We start from the raw sequence: 23384 nt of genomic DNA on the forward strand, positions 1-23384 counted from the left end.
AGGACTCAGCAGGGGGGTGGATAGGGGTTGGGGCAGTCAGGGGACAGGAAGCAGGGGTGGGGTCCCGAGGTGGTGGTGAAGGGTCTCTGGGGGGGACAGTGAGGGGACAAGGAGCAGGATGGGTAGGGGATTCTGAGGGGGCGGGCAGTAGGGGGCAGGAAGTGGGTGGGGGTCAGATAGGGGGCAGGGCCAGGCTGTTTGGGAGGCACAGCCTTCCCTATCCTAAAGCTCATTCAGCAGTTTGAGGCTTGCAGAGGAGCCAAGCTGTTAGCTTTTCCATGAGGGCTACCATCCCTTTCACTTCTCAAATGCCAAATTATAGTGTATATTTAATTTCAGTGCCATAGGGAGATTCATGTCAGGGGAGGGTAGCTTCATTTAAAATTAGCCACTAGGGGAGGAATCACATGAGAAGAGCAATATCCTTCCCAACCCTACCAAGGGAGATCCCCCCCCCTCCTCTGCATTCCTTGAGGCTCCAGAGGGGTTAATTCAGTGGTTCTCAAACTTTTATACTGGTGACCCCTTTCACATAGCAAAACTCTGAGTGCAACCCCGCCCCTTATTAATTAAAAACAGTTTTAAATATATTTAACACTATTATAAATGCTAGAGGCAAAGCGGGGTTTGAGGTGGAGGTTGACAGTTCACAACCCCCAGTCATAACCTCATGCCCCCTGAGGGGTCCTGACCCCCAGTTTGAGAACCCCTGGGTTAATTTAATTTTAGCACCCTGTGTCCATTCACATGCATGTGCTATTTTGAGCATTTCAGTTTTCATAACATAGGCTCATCCCAGATTCTGGAACAAGCTCAAATGCTCAGTTTGTGGAGTATGTGCATAAATTATGCTAAAGATAAACCCACAGTAACCATCTCCAGTTTGTGAGGGACCCCATGGAGCCAGTCTCTAGGAAACAGATAAATGCATGGAGCTTAAGTCCATCAATGGCTATTAGCCAGGATGGGTAAGGAATGGTGTCCCTAGCCTCTGTTTGTCAGAGGGTGGAGATGGATGGCAGAAGAGAGATCATTTGATCATTGCCTGTTAGGTTTACTCCCTCTGGGGCACTTGGCATTGGCTATTGTTGGTAGACAGGATACTGGGCTGGATGGACCTTTGGTTTGACCCAGTATGGCTGTTCTTATGTTCTAACCTAAATGAACCCAAAGTTATGGAGACAGATATGAGTCAAGGAAGCCAGCAGAGTATCAGAAACCTGGAAAAATCTCTGACTGGATGGGCTCAGGCATTTGGTCACAAGCTGAGGTGGTTCAAAAGTTTTGGTTTTAAGCAGAATTTTTTTATTGTTTCTTTAAACAATCAAACACAGCAAGCAGCAAATATTTGGCCACACACTTCTGAAACCCCAAACCATATTCAGGTTTTGGCAGACTAATTTCAGTTTTTCAATTAAAAAAACCACAACACATTTTGAAGGAAAGCAGACATTGTCCGTGATTTTTTTTTGCCTTTTAAAAAACCCTAGTTTTCGATCCAGAAAAAGTTTTGATGGAAAATATTTGTCCAACCTTTTTAATGAGCATTAGTGCCTTTTAGCACTAGCTGATGCTGAGAACCAGTGATACCTTGTAAAGAAGTATTCTCAAAACTGGGTTTGTGCTGAGATGCAGAAGGTTTATTTTTCCCAGGGCCGCCTGTGGGTGCGGAGCAAGTGTAGCAATTTGCGCCGGGCCCCGCAGGGGCCCCCACAAGAATATAGTATTGTACAGTATTGCAATTTTATTTATGGAACGGGCCCCCATAATTGCTTTGCCCCAGACCCCCTGAATCCTCTGGGTGGCCCTGCAGGATACTGCACTAGATGAACCATGTGTTTGATCTGGTATAGATGAACCATGTGTTTGATCTATGCTTTAAAATTAATGGATTGACACTGGCATAAAACCGATGAAAGAGCCAAATCAGACCCTTATTATACAGAGGGATTATTATAGTGGCTGAGCAAATTAGATTTACAAACTCTGAAAGAATGAATGGCCAAATCCTTCACTTCCTACACAGGCAAAACTCCCAGTGAAATTACTAACCACTACAACCTACTCACTTACAACTCTTCCCCATCATACATATACAGATACCCTGGAGTAGCTATTGTGGATTAGCACAAATGAAAAGTGACTGGGAGTTTTGACGAAGAACTAAGGGATTTGCTCCCTCCACCATGTGAGACCAGCAGTGACACACAAGTTCCAGGGGTGGAACCTAATTTGGCTGAAGAGCTCTGGAATCCACTGCCCAGCAGTCACAAGAATGAAATTTACTCTGCATACTACAAAAGCTCATGGAACTAAAATGTGCTCTTGATGAATGGAGAATCCCACACGCACGGCTTGGGCTAGTTCAGCTTAACCCTGCTCTTCTTCTTGTTTAAAACAAGTTTTTATTTTTTTTAACTGTAACCCACGACACCAGGGAACTGTTTATAGCACAGGAAACACCAGATCTAAATAGAGCTCTTGGAGCCAATCTAATTCCAGGAGCCTGAACATTCCAAACATGACATAACTCAGCCCAAAGGATTGGCGCTTCAAGGTAGTTAATCAAGGTTGAGTCCATAACTCAAATCTAAATTTATGAGGTTACAGCTACCTAAATTAAATTTGAATTGTTGGCTTTGCTTCTGCTGCTAACACGCTGCACTATACAAAATGTCAGCTCAAATTGTTAATAAATCTTGCCCTCACTGGAATTCTAAGAGAACTAGTGATGGCAGAATTGAAAACAGCGCAGGGGCGAGAAATTACACAATACATGGTATATCTCAGAGAACTCTGTCGGACAAGATGGGTGATCAGAATTCCAATGGGAATGTGCTGCAGAGGATTTCTTGCATTTGTATACACAACTGGAAGGAGCTAAAGGAACCTTGCTTATTTAAGTGCAGTACACGGAAGCTCTGAAACCCACAAATCAATGAGAATGTGGGGAGTGAGAGATCACAGAGAGGGCAAGACAAAAATGCTGGTCATGAAATAAAACAGTTACTGTAAATGCTATGGAGTCTGGTTGCTCAATAACCCAGATCTCCCACCTTGCAGCATTATTTGTAGCTACTTAGTTGCTCAATTGACCAGTCTTTAACTTAATTTTCCTGGTTTCTCCACTGTTACTTTATGTGTATAGTTTTCTATTGGTCACAATATCTGAGAGAGTCGCTTTGGTAATCATTCCAGGCCTGATTTTCCTCTCATGCCAGTTTTAGGCAGATGCAACTCCACTGACTGAGGTGGAGTTAATTTTGGTTTACACTGGCATGAGGGGAGAAGCTAGCCCACTGTCCATTTCTCTTTTACTGCCCATATTGTGGAAAGGTGGTACTGCCCTAACAAAATGCAAATAAGCACATGATAATACATAACATAATTATGGGTTATTGAGAATTCTCAAAGCCCTTTGGGTGAAATTAGTGACCCTACTGAAACTGTGAAAAATCCCCTTGATTTCAGTGAGGTCAGGATTTCACCCTTCTAAAACACTAGTTATGTTTAGACAACAGTTTGAAGTAGTAGGTTTAATTTTAGTTACATAAAGGGGTAAACTGACGCACTGACATACCAGAGCATCTACTGAAATCAAAGTTGGGCCTAAAGTTATTTACGTTTGTTAATACAAAATGTATATATTTGATCAACATAGAAGAAAGAAAGAAAGAAAGAAAGAAAGAAAGAAAGAAAGAAAGAAAGAAAGAAAATCTAAATACCTGGTATTGCAAATGAAAGGGGAAAAGGTCTTGCAAAAAGTAGTTTGTCGTTAACTTAAAAAATATATTTACTGATATCTTATCTTTTAAAGAGGAAAAAGGAATACGGGTTCTCTTTATACAGATGCTTTTTCCATTTTCTGCTAGAGACAGCAGTTTCCCAAATAAAAAGACCTAGAGTTGCTTTAAAGAGCTGTATTTTATTTAATTAATCATTTAGCATAACTCACCAAATGTAATAAAACTTTAACCAAAGAAAAGATAGTACAAGCTGCTGTAATATCATCATACCTTCACTGAGTTGAATTTACACCAGCTGGCCGCAAATAGACAAAGGATCTGGCCCACTAACAATTGTTTCATATTTTGGGCTTTTCGCATGGAAATCATGCAACTTCAGCGTATGATTTCACTTTATAGTTTATTCTTAACTGAATTTCTTTTGGAATAATGGGCAAACATTAACTGGCAACACTTCATATTAACCTTGCCATTTCTAACTACTTTATTGCTTATTAAACTTTATGATACTCTACAGCACATTTTATAATCTAAATTAATGCCTTCTGATGACACTAAGCAGTTAGCCTACTCTGATCATGGTAAATTTTTATAGGAAAGAAAGTGAGCTATTAGAATATATAGGATTAGTAATGTAACCCTTCTGGACAGGTGCTATTGGCAATAACAAGGGCTGGGTTCAAACAGCTAGGGTGCCAAAATTAACAAACACCTCCAGCTCGAGCCCTCTCAAAGAATTCTGGGATCACTAAATACCTTCCATGGGCACCCTTAATAGGCACTATTTCCCCACTTGCAGATATTCAGTTTGTGTACGAAATAAGGAAAACGTTATTAGGGGAAAAGGGAACATGTGATCAGCTTGGGAAAACACAACAACAACATATTTATATGAATGATAAATAAAACACTCCCTCACAGTATCTTTGGCAATAGTCTGTAAACTCAGATCCACATTTACCAGTGTGATTGTCCAATAGGCAAATTTCCCTTTATCATGTCATTTCCTGCTTCCCCATCCTTTAAACTACATTCAGTTTGGTGTCAGTGAGGAGCATAATCCCAGAGTTAAACTAATATACCTTTTACTCAAAATGTATAACTCCTTCAAATAGACTTTGAGCAAAATGGGCTTTAGGGATGAGTTGAGCATTTTATTCTCCAGCTCGCACTGGGTAACATTTATTCATGTTGATGAGCACTTACTAACACAAGTAGCTTAGTTGACTTACTGTGAGTAAGTACCAACCATTATGAAGAAGAGTTACACAATTGGGGCCCACAGAAAGTAACTACAAGGACTTATTTCTCCAGGTACTTTAGCCTGTCCGCTATATCTCTTTCCAATATAGTTCGGATTCCTGTCTCCTTATAGTCTCAGCCCTCTAGTCCAAATTCACCCTTACTATAAATTCCATTTGTTATGATAAATAGCTTCCCAATAGATGGAAATGTAGTATGATGAAGTCTAGACTCTTAGAGAACTCTACAATCAGGAAGTTCTTGAGGAGGGAGCAGAGTGTATATGGAGGATGGAATAAAGGCTGAATGTTACACTGTCTTGTCTCTCTGCCTTTTAATGCTTGACTATTTTATATGGTGTCAGAAGTGAGGCAGCGGCTGCAGGTACATGAAATCAGAAACTAAAACTATTGCATACGAAAGAAAAAAAACTATACAGGACAAGTTTTACAAGTGCTCACATCTGTCATTCTGTCAGGATGGCCAGGCACCAAGGAAGAAGCCCCATCTGCCTCCCAAAAATACTGAAACTATCAAGATGAGCTGAGAGTCCAATATAACATCCTATATAAAGACAGCAGAATCATAATAATTGGATCATTGAGAATAGAAACTCAGGAATACACCAGAGTGATCCTGTAAACAACAAACACTGTATACTGGCCAAACATGACTAAGGGTATCAGAGACCTGATGAGCATGTGGGGCAATGCAGGTCAAGCAGCAAAAAGACAATTAAAATATACAGTATTCTCAAGAGACCTTGAAGCAAAGTAGGAATGGATTTGTTCATTGCAAACCCCACAAACTACCTCTTTGTGGTAGACTAGTATTCAGACTTCTAGTAATTACACAAACTGTCAGACACTACTTCAGTGATCATCACAGAGAAAGCAATTAAACATTTCAGCATGAATGGTATCCCAGAATCTGTAGTTTCAGACAATGAACTCCAGTTTACTTGCTGTGAGTTTAGGAATTTATCTCAGAATTTGAATATCACATCATTACAGTACCATAGCCAAACAAATTAGTCATACCACATCATACCATAGCCAATCAAATGGCAAAGGCAAATTAGCAGTTAAAATTGCTAAGACTCCATTAAAAAAGGCTGCAGAAAACAAAGAAGAAATATATAGCAAGCCATTTGTGAATGGAGAAAAACATCCATAGAATGTATTAGTAGTAGCCCAGTACAACTTCTTCTCCCACAACTAACCATGGTCTCCTCTCTTGGAGTCATGCATCATGGATATCCCATGCCATGGTGCATCATGGGAGATGTAGTCCAGGTGGGGAGCCAGGCCAATAGAGCAGAATGGGAATATTTGAGGCATTCTTTTTAGATTAAAAAAAAAATTCCCACAGAAAGCAGAAATGAAAATTTTCATTTAGTTGAAAACTGAAGTTTTCTGCTGATAATTTTTATTGAAATTATCTTCATATATGCAGATATCTCATAGAACTGGAAGGTCTCCTAATCCAGCCCCCTGCCCTCACTAGCAGGACCAAGTACTGATTTTGCCCCAGATCCCTAAGTAACCCCCTCAAGGATTGAACTCACAACCCTAGGTTTAGCAAGCCAATGCTCAAACCACTGAATTATCCCTCCTCCCCTTTGGTCAACCTTAGTGGATAAGGAACTGCCTCAAGTCCACATAGTTGTAAAATGACATTCAGCACTGCAACTTAGATTTCCTAGATTCTAGTCCTATACTCTAACATTTCCTCTAAATCATCCATTATTTAAAAATATATCTGATCCCTTTAACTTGTGCAATGAAAAGCAGAATTTCAGAAAGCAAAAGAGGAGCGCTACATCAGTCAACACAAGGTGGACAAACTGCAGCACTTTCCCTGCTTATTTTCTGTTCCTCTATGAAACTTTCTCCCAGCACTAAAGCAATTTTTCAGTGCCAGAGATCATCCTTGCTGATATTTTCTCTTTTAAATATTTCTGGCATTGATTAATCTCTTGCTGTTCAAGCCCTAGATGGTAGATGTGAGTTAAAACTTGATGAAACAAAGCAGATAGGGATTTTATATCAAAAGGCAGTTTGAAAAAACATGGAAGACTGAAAAATTCTAGGCATAGCAGCTTTTTAAAAAAAATAAATAAAATAAAAAAGCTTTTACTGGAAAAAACAGACAGTGCCTCATTTCATATAGATCTCTTGGTGATTAAGCACCATATTCACTCACTTTGAGTAGTGTTTTATTCCACAAATAGTCCCATTGACTCAATATAAATAAGGACAGCACAATAAGCCCATAAGCACATAGCCTGCTACTATTAAAAAGAGCACTGTCTCTTGACTCATAGGGCTCTTGAAGCAAGATCTTAAGAGGGTTTGCCAATTATCTCTTGCACTGCACTCCTAGAGATTAATTTAAAACTAAAAATATCTATTCAATCACACCTAGGTAGCATTGGTAACACTTTAGGTTGGCTTGTTTTCTCTTTAAAGTCTTGGATCAATATCCATTATGGTCAAATCAATTGTCATGGATAGTAACTATAAGATTCTATTGATTAAAGAAAAATACTTGCAAGACCAGATCATTTTATATATATGTTTATATATATATATATATAAACCTGCATTAGCAATGGTTTGACATACCTGTGATGCTTGAGACATTTTGGAAGGCAGCAAATAGTGCAGGTATTATATCACAGCCAGACAAGCTCATAAGAGCTGCTGCTAATAGCCTGGATAGTTGTGAATACTAGTCTAAAATTGCTGTGGAGAAGTTAGACAGAACTTCAGTGCTTATGTACAAAACCATTCAAGCTGTAGCTTAAGCTCTCTGCCACTGGACCTTCTTCTGAAAGTGCTTTATTTATTGAACTCACCATCAAAAGGAATTCCATACAGGCTGGGCTTTACAGTCAATTTATTCTAGGTAAATTTTAGAAACTGCTGGAATCAGCTGTCACAGCATAATGGGCCAGTGAGCTTTCTGATAAACTAATATTTCTCTTTTGGTGTTTCAATGGCTGAGTGTGTTGCTAGTCAAAGTGCTGCTAGAGAGATATTGAGCTGGGATTTGGTTGTTGCAAACAATATATAAAATTCTGTTAAACTAAAATAAACACAACCTTAATTCAGGACACATGGGATAATTGGGAATTATTCTTGTTAGTAGGGAGGGCTATGCATTCTCCCTCTCCCTCTCTCAGTTCCTCAAATATACTGAACAATTCAGTATTTATACAATGAATCTGGCTATTTCCAAATCCCCAGGGGAGATAACACTTTTCAGAATCACAATAACCCACTGGCATGGAGATGAAACTCTTGTGTTGTCTCCACAGATGAACACCAAGCAAGAGAAAAGCTGAAAGGAGAGTTGAATTTTCCAGCCTCAGACATAAGTAGGTTTGCTCAAGACAAAAAAATGAGGTGGAGCAAGACCATATGCATGGCTAATGCTGAAGAAAAAGTGTAAGACCCTGAAGAAAATGTGGACCAAAATATATTTGTGAAATATCATCACATAAAGGGCTACCAATATCTTTGCCTGCCTGGCCCGCTGGCTCCAGACATGCCAGTCACACATGGGCGAAGTGTCTGTAGCTGCCCAGTTGAACCCGACAGTTTAATCATTATCAAATCTTTGATTATTGGTAACAAAACACCATTAGCTCTAACATAAGTTCCCTCCTTTTCACACTATCAGTTGACGTCCGAAGTCTGCTTCCTCAACTCCTCTCCAAAGAATTAGTGGTCTCTTCTGAGGAGAGAATATACACATTCATTTCAATTTACCCTGACAAATAAAAGCAGCTGCTTAGTTCATTATGAATGAGTGACAAAGGGCCAACAGAGAATGCTCCCAGTGCAGGATCGGCTTAGTGTCAACTTAAACATCTGTACACTGCCTCTTCTCACAAGTCTGGCTATAAGGGTTGTGGTCATAGTTCTCAGTGCTACAAGGATTCTGAAATGCCACAGACCCCACAGACAACTCAGGACAGACTGCCATGAGTTACAGCAGCTCACAGGCCTGCCCTGACTTATGCCGCGGACTGATTTGTTCTCTATGGCAGCCTGGAAATCAAGCAGTGCAAAGGTGGCTAACGCTACCTTTGGCTCCTCCTGTTATCTTCTGGTTGTGTCTCTCAGCAGGTGTAGCACAGAATCTAGTCCCCTGAGAGTGCCATCAGTATATTCTTGCTGCCTATTTAGTTTAGGGGAATTCACAAATATGTCAGAGAAAAAAACATATTCAGTGTGTTGCTCCACTAGCTTTTTTATATCCTGCTCCCTAACCTACAGTTGTTCCTCTTTAAAGTCTAGATCTCCTGTATCAAATATCAAACTGTATTCTATGCAGACACTAATAAAAATTTAAGCAAGTGTACTATTATCTAGTACTGTTTATATGCACATGTATTAAAATACACATCACTGGTTATGTAAAACATCTATAGATAATTTTCTATTAAAGTCCTGTGTTTCCTTCCTAATATTTTTATTGGATGAAATTTAAATATATATAAAGAGAGAGAGCAAGATGAACATAGAGATTTATGAACGACAACTTGGTCTATTTTAAATGGTTGTTTCCTTCTGAGCCATGCTTAATTTGTAATCAAAGACGTGCCAGGGTTCAAGCAGTTATTTTTACTTTCATAACTGACATGGGAAGCCCCGAGGTGCTGGGGCTATGAACAGCCAAACCTAGAGGTAGTGTGGCTCAGCCCAGGCAAATCCTGGCACTAATTACACACTGCTTCAGAGCACTGGTATTATTGGATATTAGAAACAGATCTAAGTCACAAAATTTGGATCAAAATCTGGATATACATTTCAAAAATTCTAAAGGTAAAGGATGTAAAGACGGGGGTTTGTTTCAAGGCATCTGTTACTGAATATAAACATAGAATGTGAATTCAGTGTGAAGGAGGGAATATCTCAGGTGAACCCAAATGTACATAGCTTTACTACTTATCTGATTCCTGTCCTATATTGTACTTTGGCTTACTGAGCTCACTCAAAGGCATCATTAATTCCATGAAGGTCAAATAAATCAAACTCACCTTAAGTATAATTCAGGGAATCATATTTATTAGAATTATAATTATAACCCTACTACTGCAATGGATGTTAAGGATCACATTTTAATCTTAATGTTTCTTCTCTTCTTTTTCTTTTTGTCTGCAAAATTAGAAGTGTGGATAACTGCCCAAATTTTCTTGTAAAGTGATATACGCACCTTTCTTTTTGGTCATTTAGACATCTAAGTACTGATTTGTAAATAATCACTTACTTGCACATCTTAATGGCCTACAAAGATTGTGCAAAATTGGAGAGGAGCCTTGCAAAACCTATTCTTCCCATTTCTGTATTTTTTTTAATACTCTGCATCCCACTGGTGACTTAAACCAAGAGAGCGGGGGTCTGGGAAGAGGGGTTTCCTGTCTGTCCTGTCCAAACATAGGACCACTTTTCTCAGTCTAAGGCTATGTCTATGCTATCGCGGTAAATCGACCTACGCTACACAACTCGAGAAAATCTCCTGTCGACTTACCTTACTCTTCTCATCGGGAGTAGAGTACAGGGGTCGACTGGAGAGCGTTCTGCAGTCGATTTGGCAGGTCTTTATTAGACCCGCTAAATCGACCGCAGGTGGATCAATCTCAGAGCATCGATCTCCGCTATAGTGTAGACCTGCCCTGAATCCCTACATTTGTTTAAAGGTATTTGTGACATGTGACATGCCGATTTTGATACAGCTGCCTTTGGAGCTGTTGAACCAAACTGCTGAACTACTCTGAGTACTAGTAACAAGAACTCACCAGATTGGTTCCAGCGCCATCTAAGGACCTCATTCTTCTCTCACACTTAGTTTAACTCTATTGGCTATACTGAGGCTTTATCTACACTAGCACTTTTGTCAGCAAAACTTTTGTTGGCCAAGGAAGACATACGTTTCATAAACAAAAGCGCCGGTGTGGACAGTGCTTTGTTGGCTGGAGATGCTCTCCCACCATGAGCTATTGCCACTCATTGGGGGTAGTTTAATGATGCCGGCGGGAGAGCTCTCTTCCATCAGCATAGAATGGTTACATAGGAAACCTTATGACAGTGCAACTGCAACGGTACAGCTGTGCCGCTGTAAGGTCCATAATGTAGACACAGCCTTAGTCTAGTGTAAGTGAGAGGAGAGTCAGATTCTGAGTTTTAGTCATCACATCGAGTGGAAATAGTGCACAGGATGACTAAAAACCAACAATGCAGGAATTAAAAAATGGAAAGCGTCAATGTCTTAAGGGCAAACATCTTTTGCGTGGGAATTTCTTGACAGAATTGCCTAGCAGGCTGTGCAGCATCAGTTACAAACATATTAATATAATCATTTCTAAAAATATTGTTTAGAGAATAAAAAAATATGCATAGCACACTGAAACACAAGCTGTTTCCATGAACATTCCAGATTTTGGTATTTATCCTAGAGATGGCACCTGGGATCAGGGTACTAATCCTTCAGGCCCAGATTGAAGTAGGGACTTAATACTCACAAGTGAAAATGAGTTTCATGGACTCACTCTAGTTAGGGCTGGTCAAAAATGAAAAATTGGGCTTTGACTTAAATTTTTGTCCACAAAAACTTTCTGCTCCCATTCTCCTACACAGGACAAGCTCCCCAGCTAGATGTCATGTCCCATGATGCACTTTGACTGCCATGATGGTTGTAACTTCTCTTCTCACCAAGAAGGGAGATGTTGATGTATCATGTAGTCTGACCAAGGACCTGGCCTAGAGAGGAGAATGGGAACATGATACATCCAAACTACAATTACTATAAAGCACTGCAGCCGCACTTCAAAACTGCAATATATGTTTTTGGGTGAAATATTTGGGATTTTGATTTTTCACCAAAAATATGATTTCTCCACAGAAAAACACCTCATTTTCCAACCAGCTCTAATTCTAATTTCCCTCTGCTCCATTTTAAGGACATTGTCCATATCATGTAATTCCCACCAACACTGTTCTTTGATAGTTCATTCTATTGGTGTACATCACAAAAGCATGACCCATTTTAGAGATTACTGTTGGTATCTGGGGAAGAGATGCCCATGTAGGAATAGCGGGGGTGTTATATTTGTGGCCTGAGCAACTTTGGGACAGCTGTGTGGGGAACCTCACAGGCCACTGATAGGCATATTGTCCTCACTGTCATGGACACTAACTTTCCTCATAGATTTAAATAAAAAGATCCATGATCTTCCCCATCAAACCAATATTCTCAAGGAGTTTCATCTGAGTACAAGACCAGCAGCCAGCCTGGAGGATAAGATAGTTCCTTTATTTTAACTTAATGTTGGATGGAGCCACCTCATAATATGTTTCCCATATTAAGTGGGTAGCCAGAAATGTACTATGAAGACCCTGGTCCAGTGTCCAGTGAAGTCCTTCTATTGAATTCAGTGGCAGAATGGAATCAGTTCCATGGACTACATTAAGCATTTGTTTTTACTCCAGTAGCATGAAAGGCAATGCTTACTGAGAATTCTTACTCATTGCAATGTGGCTATTTAATTACCTTAAATAAACAGCTAAGATCTGATTCTTATTTACACTAAAGCCCTTTGACACTGCTAGAATGTAGCAAGGACCGTTAGAGTCAGGCCTCAAGACTGTAATAAAAACACAGATTCAGCTAATACTTCATAACGTGAAAAGTTGAATGGATAATTATTCTGTTGTATAAACTGTCAGGCACCTCTTTGTAATGTTGTTTGTATTTCATTTTACCTTCTGCATCGGTTAATCCCACTCCTGACTGCTTTATTGATTCTTGTCCGTTTTGGCTCATTTTCCCTCTGTTGAAAAAAGCAGTTTTGTAACTGTCAATGAAGCCTTGAACAGAAGATACCAAAGACAAAAGAAATCCTCAAACAGAAAGGCCATTGGTACAGTCCAAAAAGAGAAGAAACAATCACTTCCTCTCATCCCTCCAGGGTGCCAAATATTTTTCATAAATAACAGGAAAGGCAATAACTGTGCAGAGGATGTGATTGGACATGCAGAATTTCTTGTTTCTTAAACAGCAAGTCTCCCATTGTCAACTGGAAGAGACTTCAGAGATGCTTAATTCTTTTTGCAGAAGCTTGTAAGCACATCTTTGGAAAGCTTCTTACTTGGTCAAATTCTACCCTCCCTATTGTTCTGTTATGGTTAAGGGGAAAGGTGAAACAAATAACACAGATCCAGAAACTGATCTTAGTTACACAAGCATTATCCCATGTAATATTCTAATACAGCTCAGCTCTTAGCCATGTTGTTGCAGCCACGTTACTAGCAGGATATTAGGGAGACAAGGTGGGTGAGGTAATATCTTTTATTGGACCAACTTCTGTTGGAGAGCGAAAGAAGCTTTCAGGTTTACACAGAGCTCATCTTCGGGTCCGGGAAATGTACTGAGTGTCACAGCTAAATACAGGGTGGAACAGATTGTTTGGCATAAGTAATTAACACGTATTTCAAGGGACCATTCAAGGTGAAGTGGCCCATTAACAGCTCTCCAGTCATAGGGAAGAAAGGAGGGGAAAATGCCCAAAAACAACTATGTAGGTGAAACCAGACTATCACTACGTTCTCCAATGAACTCACACAGAGAAATATAAAAGACAAAAACACAATATCACCCAGGAGTGCACACTTTTCACAAAATGATCACTTCATATCGACCTCTCAGTCCTTACCCTGAAAGGAAACCTGCACAACACCTTTAAAAGATGAGTCTAGGAGCTTAAATTCATACTGTTGTTAGACAGAAAAAAACACGGACTTAATAAAAACACTGGATTTATGGTCTATCACAATAATCTATAATACACAACCTCCCTCTTCCCCAGCTTCCCCCCCGCCCTTTCCCCCACTATGACTGGAGAGGGTTAACTGGCCTCTTCACCTTGCATGGGCCTTTAAGATATATATTAATTACTTATGCTGAACAATCTAGTTCGTTTTGTATTTCTCAGACCTGCAGAAAAGCTCTGTGTAAGCTCAAAAACTTGTCTCACTAACAGAAGTGGGTCCAGTAAAAAATATTACCTCACCCACCTTGTCTCTTAATGGTTTTGGTCACATCATTCATGAGTCAGTGCTCTTATACCATAAGAGGTATCCTCAGCAAGATATTTGAATTAGATTACTATGATTTGTACAGTAAGACAAGTTTTTGCTCAATCACAGTATTTCTTTAATAACTGTTGTGACACTACAGTTCAGGTTGGGATGGGAAGGCTCTTTCATACTCACTGAGCATGATAAACAACTTATCACTGAGACACTGCAACACTGATTTCATCTATTATGTCTGATCTTGACAGATACCCAGTGTGATAAAATTCCTTTGATTTAGAAGAAGAATTATTTCTTCTATTCACTTGGTTAATATGGGCAGGTTTTACATAGGTGTAACAGAAATCAGTATCTGGTCCTGTGCTGTTTATTTCAACTTACTCCTTAACTATTCTAGCATGTCGCAACATGCTTTGAGGCATGATTACAATCCTCCAGGAAATAAACTTTGCAATTTTGAATTGACTCTTCCCATTTACAGTGGATGACCTTACAATATACTGTGATAGAGATGTAGTGCCAGATCCTCAACTGGTGTAAATCGGAATTGTTCCATTGTAGTCAAATGGAGCAGTGTTGAGCTCCACCAGCCGAGGATCAGGCTCTTAAGTTTCACATTGCAGTAGGAAGTCGTTCTTCTCTGTGATAAAATAAAAAAAATCTGATGGAAAAAAGTAAATACTAAACAGAATTTTGAATTCAGTTTAATTGCCTAGATAAGTATTTATTTTTTGGGGATGAACTTTATTACAAAGTATGGCAAATATGCTGTAGAGAATTATTAGTACCCAGAGTCAGATTCCCTGCAAATTGTGTAGTCATTTACCATTCTAGTTTAGTAGCATTTCACACCTGCCTCTTTGCACTGGTGTAAAAGTCTACACAATGCACTGGGCAATGAAGAATCTGGCTCCTATTCTCCAGCAGGGTTTGATCTGAGTGACATTGGTAATTTTCAGAAGTTTCATACAAGCTCTGGCATTTTGATAATGAGAGATGCAAAAAAATGACCCACCACATGCGGTGATTTTATAAAATGCTTTATTCTATTCTTATATCATTATTAATTTTCCTTGATATTTGTAACAATGTCTAACATATGCAATGACATGCTTCTAATTAGCTACCTCATAAAATAATCCCCATAGTATCACTGTTAATTTTTTTTTTCTTAGCTAGATATTCAAATGGCCAGCAGCACTAGGCCCAAAATAAGAGTGGTTTAAAACTCAGGCTTCCCTAACTTGTATTTTATCTTTAGGAATCATTATAAACTAATTATGCATCTGGGTTGTAAAATACAATTGAAAATAATTTTTGTTCCCCTTAAGTACAATTTGTTTTAATCTACAGCAAGGGTGAGTGAAAGATTCAATAAAAAATTAATCAACTGGAACTTTACAGCCTGAGCTCATTTCCCCTCTCCCTTAAGCTGCTGAAGGGGGAACTTAAAAGTAAGATTGAGAGCTCTTTTCCTTTTTAGCATCTAATAAGTTACAATCATTTGCCATTCCACTACATTTCAACAAGGGATAAGTCCTTTGGAATGTCACAAACTCTAAAGAACAAATTGGTTTTGTTTTGTTTATAAAGTCAAGAACCTCTAAAAAAGTTGCTTTCATCTCTTGTGCATCAGATTTCAGGATTGCATAGCAAGAACTGACTATAGTGTGCTGCGAAAAGGCAAAGGAAAAGAAGATTTCCTTGAAAAGGTTCCTTACACAATAATGTGGGTCCAGCCCGGTGTTGGGCTGATAGCGCTGGCACTGGCCAAAGTGTGGGTCTAATTTAGAAACATGGGGTCAGAGTCACAGCTTGAGGAAATCAGAATTTCTCTACTGAAGTGAGGTGCTCAGCATCTACACACCTCTTTAGCAATGGTAGTCACATTGCTGTTAGGTCTCAGACAGCCTCATGTTTTGTACTTCCCTCTGAAGAGGGCCAAACGGTGCCAAGCCATACTCTTCCTACCAGCATTAACTGACTCTTAGTACCCCACAGTGGTGGGATTGGATGCTGCAGGGAACAGGGTCAATATGCATCGCCAATCTGGTGTGACCAGCTAGCTCTTCAAAGACCATCAGCAAATGTTTCATGGACCAGAGAGAGTTGGAAAACTATTGATCTATTTCCGCCTGAAAAATGTTAACATCAGAATGGGAGAGAAATTATCTAGCATGATATAAGGGGTATAACTAGAAGTAATGGATAAGGTTAACAATAATAAAACTTAGTCTTGTAAAATAAGGATAAACTTCCTGATGGTGAAACTTGTCAGACTGTAGCGAATACCTCTATATTGGCAAGAGAAGGGATTTGATGAAGTCTTCCTCAAACTGCTATGATAATGCAGACCAAAAATCCAAATTCAAATTCCTAAATTTTGGGGAGGTTTGGACCCAAATCTGGATCTGAATTTTGCTGTTAGTACCTATGTCAAGAATGGGGCCAAACTAAAAACCCAAATTGAACATCCCCAAATTTGACAGGAGTTCAGCACTCCAACAGCACTTTGTATCTCAAGCCCATCTCTACAAATGTGCACAAAAAGGGATGATGATGAGGTTGCTCCTGGATTGCAGCAATTAGTTTGTTCTGTCGAATCATGGGTACAGTGGGCTTGAACATTTATAATTGTGCAACAGAGGGAAATGCAGTTACGGACTCTGACAAGAGTCCTATCTGGTTAAATGCTATTAGCTGTTATATTGTGTAACCTAAGTCTTGGGAAGAAATGACATATGAGGAAGCCTGAGGCCTCGAAGTGCTGTACATAGTACTGTCAGGACAATACAGTGTATTAAAAAAAAAAGCCTTACATTCTTGGAATAGGAAACAGATTGTTCTCCCCTGTGGTGCTGCTGCTTCCTTCGCTATCCATGCTATATCCGCTGCCAAAACTACTGGCTGATGAGCCAGTGGAGACAGAGCTTTCTGTAGGTCGGTGGTTGGTAGGCCTTGCTGTACAGAGCAGGAATAATGGGTTACAGAAAAACATGTAAGATATAAATGTAATCAATGTTAAGAATGTGCTATTCATCACAATTACATGCTGAAAACACCTTTACGCTCTACTTTACCTCATAATTCATATTCATTTGACAAAGTGAGTAGGATAGTCCTACAATGAGAATCCCAATGGACCTGCCTGCTACTCTTTATGAAACATTCTTTCATTATTTTTGATGACTTTTGATACAGTACAGGGAATCCAAAGGAAGTATCATCCACACACCATCTAGTCCCTCACAAATTGTGTATGGAAACATCCTCCTCTTCAGACATCATACCATTACATTTCTCAACTGCTCATTAATATCTCTGGTAATCTTACTGTATGCCTTGAGTTTTTAAGCACAGCCCTTAGCAATTTAGTAAACTGGTGCTAAACCTCTATTTCTTAGGCTAATTTCATGTGATGACTGTGTGTCAACTCTAAAGAAGTTATTTTTGCTTTAGATGGTTTCTTTTGGTTTACTGTTTTTGATATTCAAAATTAATTAATTCTCCTGCATTTGGCCCTCAGCAAGTTGAGAAATATATACAGATAACACACTGTGACATTACACTTAATAAAGAACAATGAACAATATCTGTTCACACGTTGAATAACACAATTTCCCTGGAAAAATAAATATAGGGTGTTTTTTCCTTGAAAAGATTGCTATGGATGACACTTTTCACTTATTTTAATAGAAGGGATATAGTACTGAGGATAGAAACGTTTGTGACAAAAGCTCTCACTCAGTAAAGCTTTGCTGTCATCTTAGTCAGCCTTAAAGCTTGAAGACAAAGAATACAAAGGGATGGCATTTATAAATGAAATGTGCCAAAAATCTGAAAGCAAATAATTTCAAATATAGCCCAAAATCCAGATAATATCCCATCCAAGTTAATGATATTTATGTTTGACTTGGTGTGTGTTATTTCTGGTGCAGGCTTCTGCAAACTGCCTTGCAACGTGACCCAAAGTTAAATAAGACACCCTAAATATACTTTGAAAATGGATTAATAATTGACACTGGAAAATAGAGATAAAAGGAAACAGTGCACCATGAATCATTTCTGTCCTAACCAAGAGCTCATATTCCCACAATGATGTTTCCTTTGTAAATTCAGCCACCAAGTAACTCCTTAATCGTCATTACCATTGGCTGCTTTCAGTCACACAGTCCATCTATTTGAATACTACCTAGGTTCCTTTAAGACCCCCTTGGTTTTGAGATGTATTTCATGACACTTTGCACTTAAATTATAGTCACTTTTAGGAGATGATTAGCAGGTAACCTTCCAAATCATGCCTGCCTCAGTGAGATACTCACCAAAGCCTCTGTTTTTCCAGAGAAGACAGACACAGCACTATAACATACTTGGCCAAAGAACAGCCCAACAGATAGGTGAAATTACACTAGGAACTCTGCCTCTTGTGGTGCTCCTGACAATACATGTGAGCAGGGAACTGGACCGTATAAGGAGTAGGAGGCCTGCCAAAAGCATATATTTCCAGAGATCCATGGGGCAATTGAAGAAATTTCAGGCCAAGCCTCCCACTGTGCACCATGGCCTCCTATTTCTGGCAATCTGGATTCCTCCTTGCTCACGCGTGAACCAGAGCCACCCTTAATCTAATCTCTGAGACTGTTTGCAGGATCAGCACTAGTCCCAGTGGTTGTTTCCACATAAGTGTGTCATAGGATGATGTTTCATAGAATCATAGAATATTAGGGTTGGAAGAGACCTCAGGAGGTCATCTAGTCCAATCCCCTGCTCAAAGCAGGACCAATCCCAGTTAAATCATCCCAGCCAGGGCTTTGTCAAGCCGGGCCTTAAAAACCTCTAAGGATGCTTCACCACCCTCCTAGTGAAATAGTGTTTCCTAATATCCAGCCTAGACCTCCCACACTGAAACTGTTCCTCTGCTCCAAGTGCTTCAAAATGGATTCCTTGAGGACCTGCTCCATGATTTAGCTGGGGAATGAAGTGAGTTTGAACCTTCTGTAGTTCTCCAGGTTCTCTTTCTTCCCCTTTTTAAATATGGGCACTATATTTGCCTTTATCCAATCATCTGGGACCTCCCCCGATTGCCCCGAATTTTCAAAGATAATGGCCAGTGGCTCTGCTATCACGTCAGCCAACTTCCCCAGCACTCTTGGATGCATTAGATCTGGACCCATGGACTTGTGCATGTCCAGCTTTTCCAAATAATCCTTAACCTGTTCTTTCACCACTGAGGGCTGCTCACCTCCTCCCCATACAGTGCAACAGTCTGGGAATTGACCTTGTCTGTGAAGATCAAGGCAAAAAAAGGATTGAGTACTTCAGCTTTTTCCACATCATGTGTCACTAGGTTGCCTCCCCCATTCAGTAAGGGTCCCACACTTCCCCTGACCTTCTTCTTGTTGCTAACATACCTGTAAAAACCCTTTTTGTTACCCTTCACATCCCTTGCTAGCTGCAACTCCAGTTGTGCCTTGGCCTTCCTGATTACACTCCTGCATGCTCAAGCAATATTTTTATACTGCTCCCAAGTCAATCTGTCCAAATTTCCACTTGTTGTAAGCTTCCTTTTTGAGTTTAAGCTCACCAAATATTTCACTATTAAGCCAAGCTGGTCGCCTGCTACATTTGCTATTCTTTCTGCACATTGGGATTTTTTTTCCTGCGCCCTCAATAAGGCTTCTTTAAAATACAGCCTGCTCTCCTGGATTCCTTTCCCCCTCATATTAGCCTCCCAGAGGATCCTACCCATCAGTTCCCTAAGGGAGTCAAAGTCTGCTTTTCTGAAGTCCCGGGTCCATATTTTGCTATTCTCCTTTCTTCCTTTTGTGAGGATCCTGAACTCAAACATCCTGTGGTCACTGCCGCTTAGGTTGCCACCCACTTCTACTTCCCCTACCAATTCTTCCCTGTTTGTAAGCAGCAGGTCAAGAGAAGCATGGCCCCTAGTCAGTTCCTCCAGCACATGTACCAGGAAGTTATTCCCAACGCTCTCCAAAAACTTCCTGGATTATCTGTGCATTGCTGTATTGCTCTCCCAGCAGATGTCAGGGTGATTGAAGTCCCTCATTAGAACCAGGGCCTGTGATCTGGAAACTTCAGTTAGTTGTCCAAAGAAAGCCTCCTCTACCTCATCATTCTGATCCGATGATGTATAGCACATGCCCACTACGACATCACCCTTGTCGCTCTCGCCTCTAAATTTAACCCAAAGACTCTCAACAGGCTTTTTTCCAGCTTCTGAGCAATCATACCGCTGTCTTACATACAATGCAGCTCCTCCACCTTTCCTCCCATACTTGTCCTTTCTGAACAGTTTATATCCATCCATGACAATGCTCCAGTCATGTGAACTGCCCCAAGTTTCTGTTATTCCAATCACATCTTAGTTCCTTGATTGTGCCAGGACTTCCAATTCTTCCTGCTTGTTTCCCAGACTGGTTCCCTCCTCACGTCATCACATCTGAGCAGCCATGCCTTCACAAAACCCATAGAAGCCCAAAGTGGTGACTGTGCAGAGGGATGGTGTTGCTGCTCCTTAATTATGGTGTTATCTGCCAGTTTGGGTCCTTAGTGCACATCTCAGTTTGTCCATGGTTAAAACAGAGGGGAATGCTATGTCTCCCAGTTTCCTTGTTTATTCTATAAAGACTAGTTCCTGGAGTCCCCAGGTCACTAAATTTGTCCTCCAGTGGACCTCTTCTTCCTCTATATCCTTATGGGTAGTAGTAGGAATACTGAATTCAGCACAGCATTCCAAACAAGACCTCACCTAACCTTAGAATCATAGAAATGTAGGGCTGGAAGAGACCTGAGGACATCATCTAGTCCACCCCCTTGTGCTGAGGCAGGACCAATAATACATAGACCATTCTGATAGATGTTTTCTAATCTGTTCTTCTTCCAGTGACGGAGAGTCCACAACCTCCCTTGGAAGCCTATTCCAGTGCTTAACTATCCTTTTAGTTAGAAAGTTTTTCCTTATGTCTAGCCTAAATCTCCCTTGCTGCAGATTATCCCCATTACTTTTCATCCTACCTTCAGTGGACATGAAGAACAATTGCTCACCATCCTCTTTAAAACAGTCTTAATGTACATGAATACTATCAGTTCCCTCCCTCCTCAGTCTTCTTTTCTCAAGTTTGAATATGCCCTGTTTTTTTAACCTTTCATCATAGGTCAGGTTTTCTTTTGTAATTTTTGTAGTGCTCTTCTAAACTCTCTCCAACCTGTTCACATCTTTCCTAAAGGCTTGCACCCAAAACTGGACATAATACTCTAGCTGAGGCCTTGCTAATGCCAAGTAGAGTGGGCCAATTAACTCCTCTGTCTTATATACAACATTCCTGTTAATACATCCCAGAATGACATTAGACTTTTTTGCAACTGCATCACATGGTTGGCTCACATTCAATTTATAATCCATTATAACTCTCCAGAACCTTTTCAGCAGTATTATCACCTAGCCAGTTATTCCCCGTTTTCGAGTTGTGCTTTGATTTTTCCTTTATGAAGCACTTAAATGCTGTCATAAGACTACTTGTACTCAATAGCTGAATTTATCTCCTGGATTTTACTTATATTTTGAAGGTGTTAGAGTTCTATTCTCTGTGAACACCAAACTTTTTTCTTGATGCTTGTCTGGAATAAAATGTCCTTTGAGGGTGTATTTTGCATTCAGCATTTTTCGCATTCTTTACTCTACCCTACTTTACATTTTTCCACACTGATTTCCTTTCCCATCAACTCTGTTACTGGAACTGAATATTAGACATAGTGAGCCCAAGTTTAGGTTTATATCTGGATTTTGAAGACCCCAAAGTTCAACGTGTTTTACTCATTTGTGTCTGATCCACAAAGGGAATGAGTCTGCCACTGCTGCCAGCATGGTGACCTATTGCTGTAGAGTAGATCCGTTTGGACTTCTTTTTTCCCCTCACAAAAAGCTTTGACATTTAATTGAAAATCCAAAACCCACAACGCTTTCAGCCATAATGTTTTCAGTTTTTGGATGAAAACATTTAGTAATTCAACAAAATGTTGAATCTTTCCACAGAAAGCAGACACTTTTTGTGAACATTTTCTTTTGATCAAAAACCCAATTCTCCATTAAAAAACAGTTTTGATGGAAAACTTTCAACCTGCTCTACTGGCTATGCTCATGTGTTAGTTCTAGAGATCTTGGGTTCAACTCCTGGTGACAACAATGTCATGATTATATGATAGGGTTTCCAGCAATAGCAGGATAATGGACTGCATGACCCAAAAGATCCCTTCCAGTTCTGTGTCCTAGGACATTCTAAACTCCTATAAGGTGAGAAAATGGTACTTAGGCTGGAGTGCTGAGTAGAAATAGTAGTCTATGCAACCAAGACACTGCCAACAGCTTAAGGGACACTGAAAAAATCATCTGACTGCATGGAATGATCAAAGTAGGGGCTGAGAGTTAAAGGATGTAATATTAGTCTCCTCCTTGGCAGCGGTTTGGATTTCTGCTATTGGCCATTCCTTTTGGTGTCCATTCCGATCAGGTGGTTGACAACAAACTCCTACTGTTAACTTATTATCTTATTCTCTATTTAATTTTCAGCTGCAGTTGTTGATAATGGTGTCTCAGTATATATTTAATTGCCAGCAATAATATGATTTGTTAACACTAGCATCATGGGTCTAATGGCACCAGTGACTGATATTGGTCATGAGATTAATGGCACTAGAACTGCTATCAGTTTGCTTTTTTTATTTGAGTTTGTATAAAGTTTATAGTATAAATTTGAGTTTGTTTATTTTGGGATTTGAAGAGTTATTAATTGCCTTCTAGGCTGAAATGTTTTTCTTTCCTCTGAATCTGCTGATGTCCATGCTGTACCCAAAAAACCTAAGATTAAGAAAGTGGAAAATAATAGATTAAAAAAGAAGCCTGTGAGAGAGGTGAAGGTTCACATGCCTAAATACTCTTCCTATTCCTCCATGAAAAAGGATTAGACATATACAGGTGCCACCAATAGGTCTTCTGCATTCAGTGCCATTAATGGATTCCAGTGAAGACTTCGCCGTCAACAACAAGCTATTCATGCAGCTATCTCTATATATCTACCTTAGAAAACAATTGCAGGATAAAGAAAATTGAAGATTCCTCACTTCTCCAAATTAAAAAAAAAATTAACACAATAGGTAGGACTCGGGGGGGACGGGGGGGGTTAAACTTGTATTTATGGAGCCAGTTAGAGAATCAGATTCCATAACTGGAGAAACATGAGTTCCAGGTCTCAAACATACTAAAGGATAATGTCAT

General features: G+C 39.8%; 1 protein-coding gene across 6 annotated transcripts in view; it reads right to left on the bottom strand.

Annotated features, from left to right (window-relative positions):
* The window catches only part of PCLO (piccolo presynaptic cytomatrix protein), a 540429-nt gene that overhangs the window by 43404 nt on the left and 473641 nt on the right, over positions 1–23384 (bottom strand). For all 6 annotated transcript variants that reach the window (XM_030560944.1, XM_030561095.1, XM_030561007.1 and 3 more), the window contains 2 exons: positions 16912–17053; positions 12761–12828 (listed from right to left, as the gene is read on the bottom strand). In XM_030560944.1, coding sequence (XP_030416804.1) covers positions 12761–12828; positions 16912–17053 — 210 coding nt within the window. The remainder of the gene's footprint in view (positions 1–12760; positions 12829–16911; positions 17054–23384) is intronic.

The sequence above is a fragment of the Gopherus evgoodei genome, chromosome 1 (assembly GCF_007399415.2).
Source record: "Gopherus evgoodei ecotype Sinaloan lineage chromosome 1, rGopEvg1_v1.p, whole genome shotgun sequence".
NCBI lineage: Eukaryota > Metazoa > Chordata > Testudines > Testudinidae > Gopherus > Gopherus evgoodei.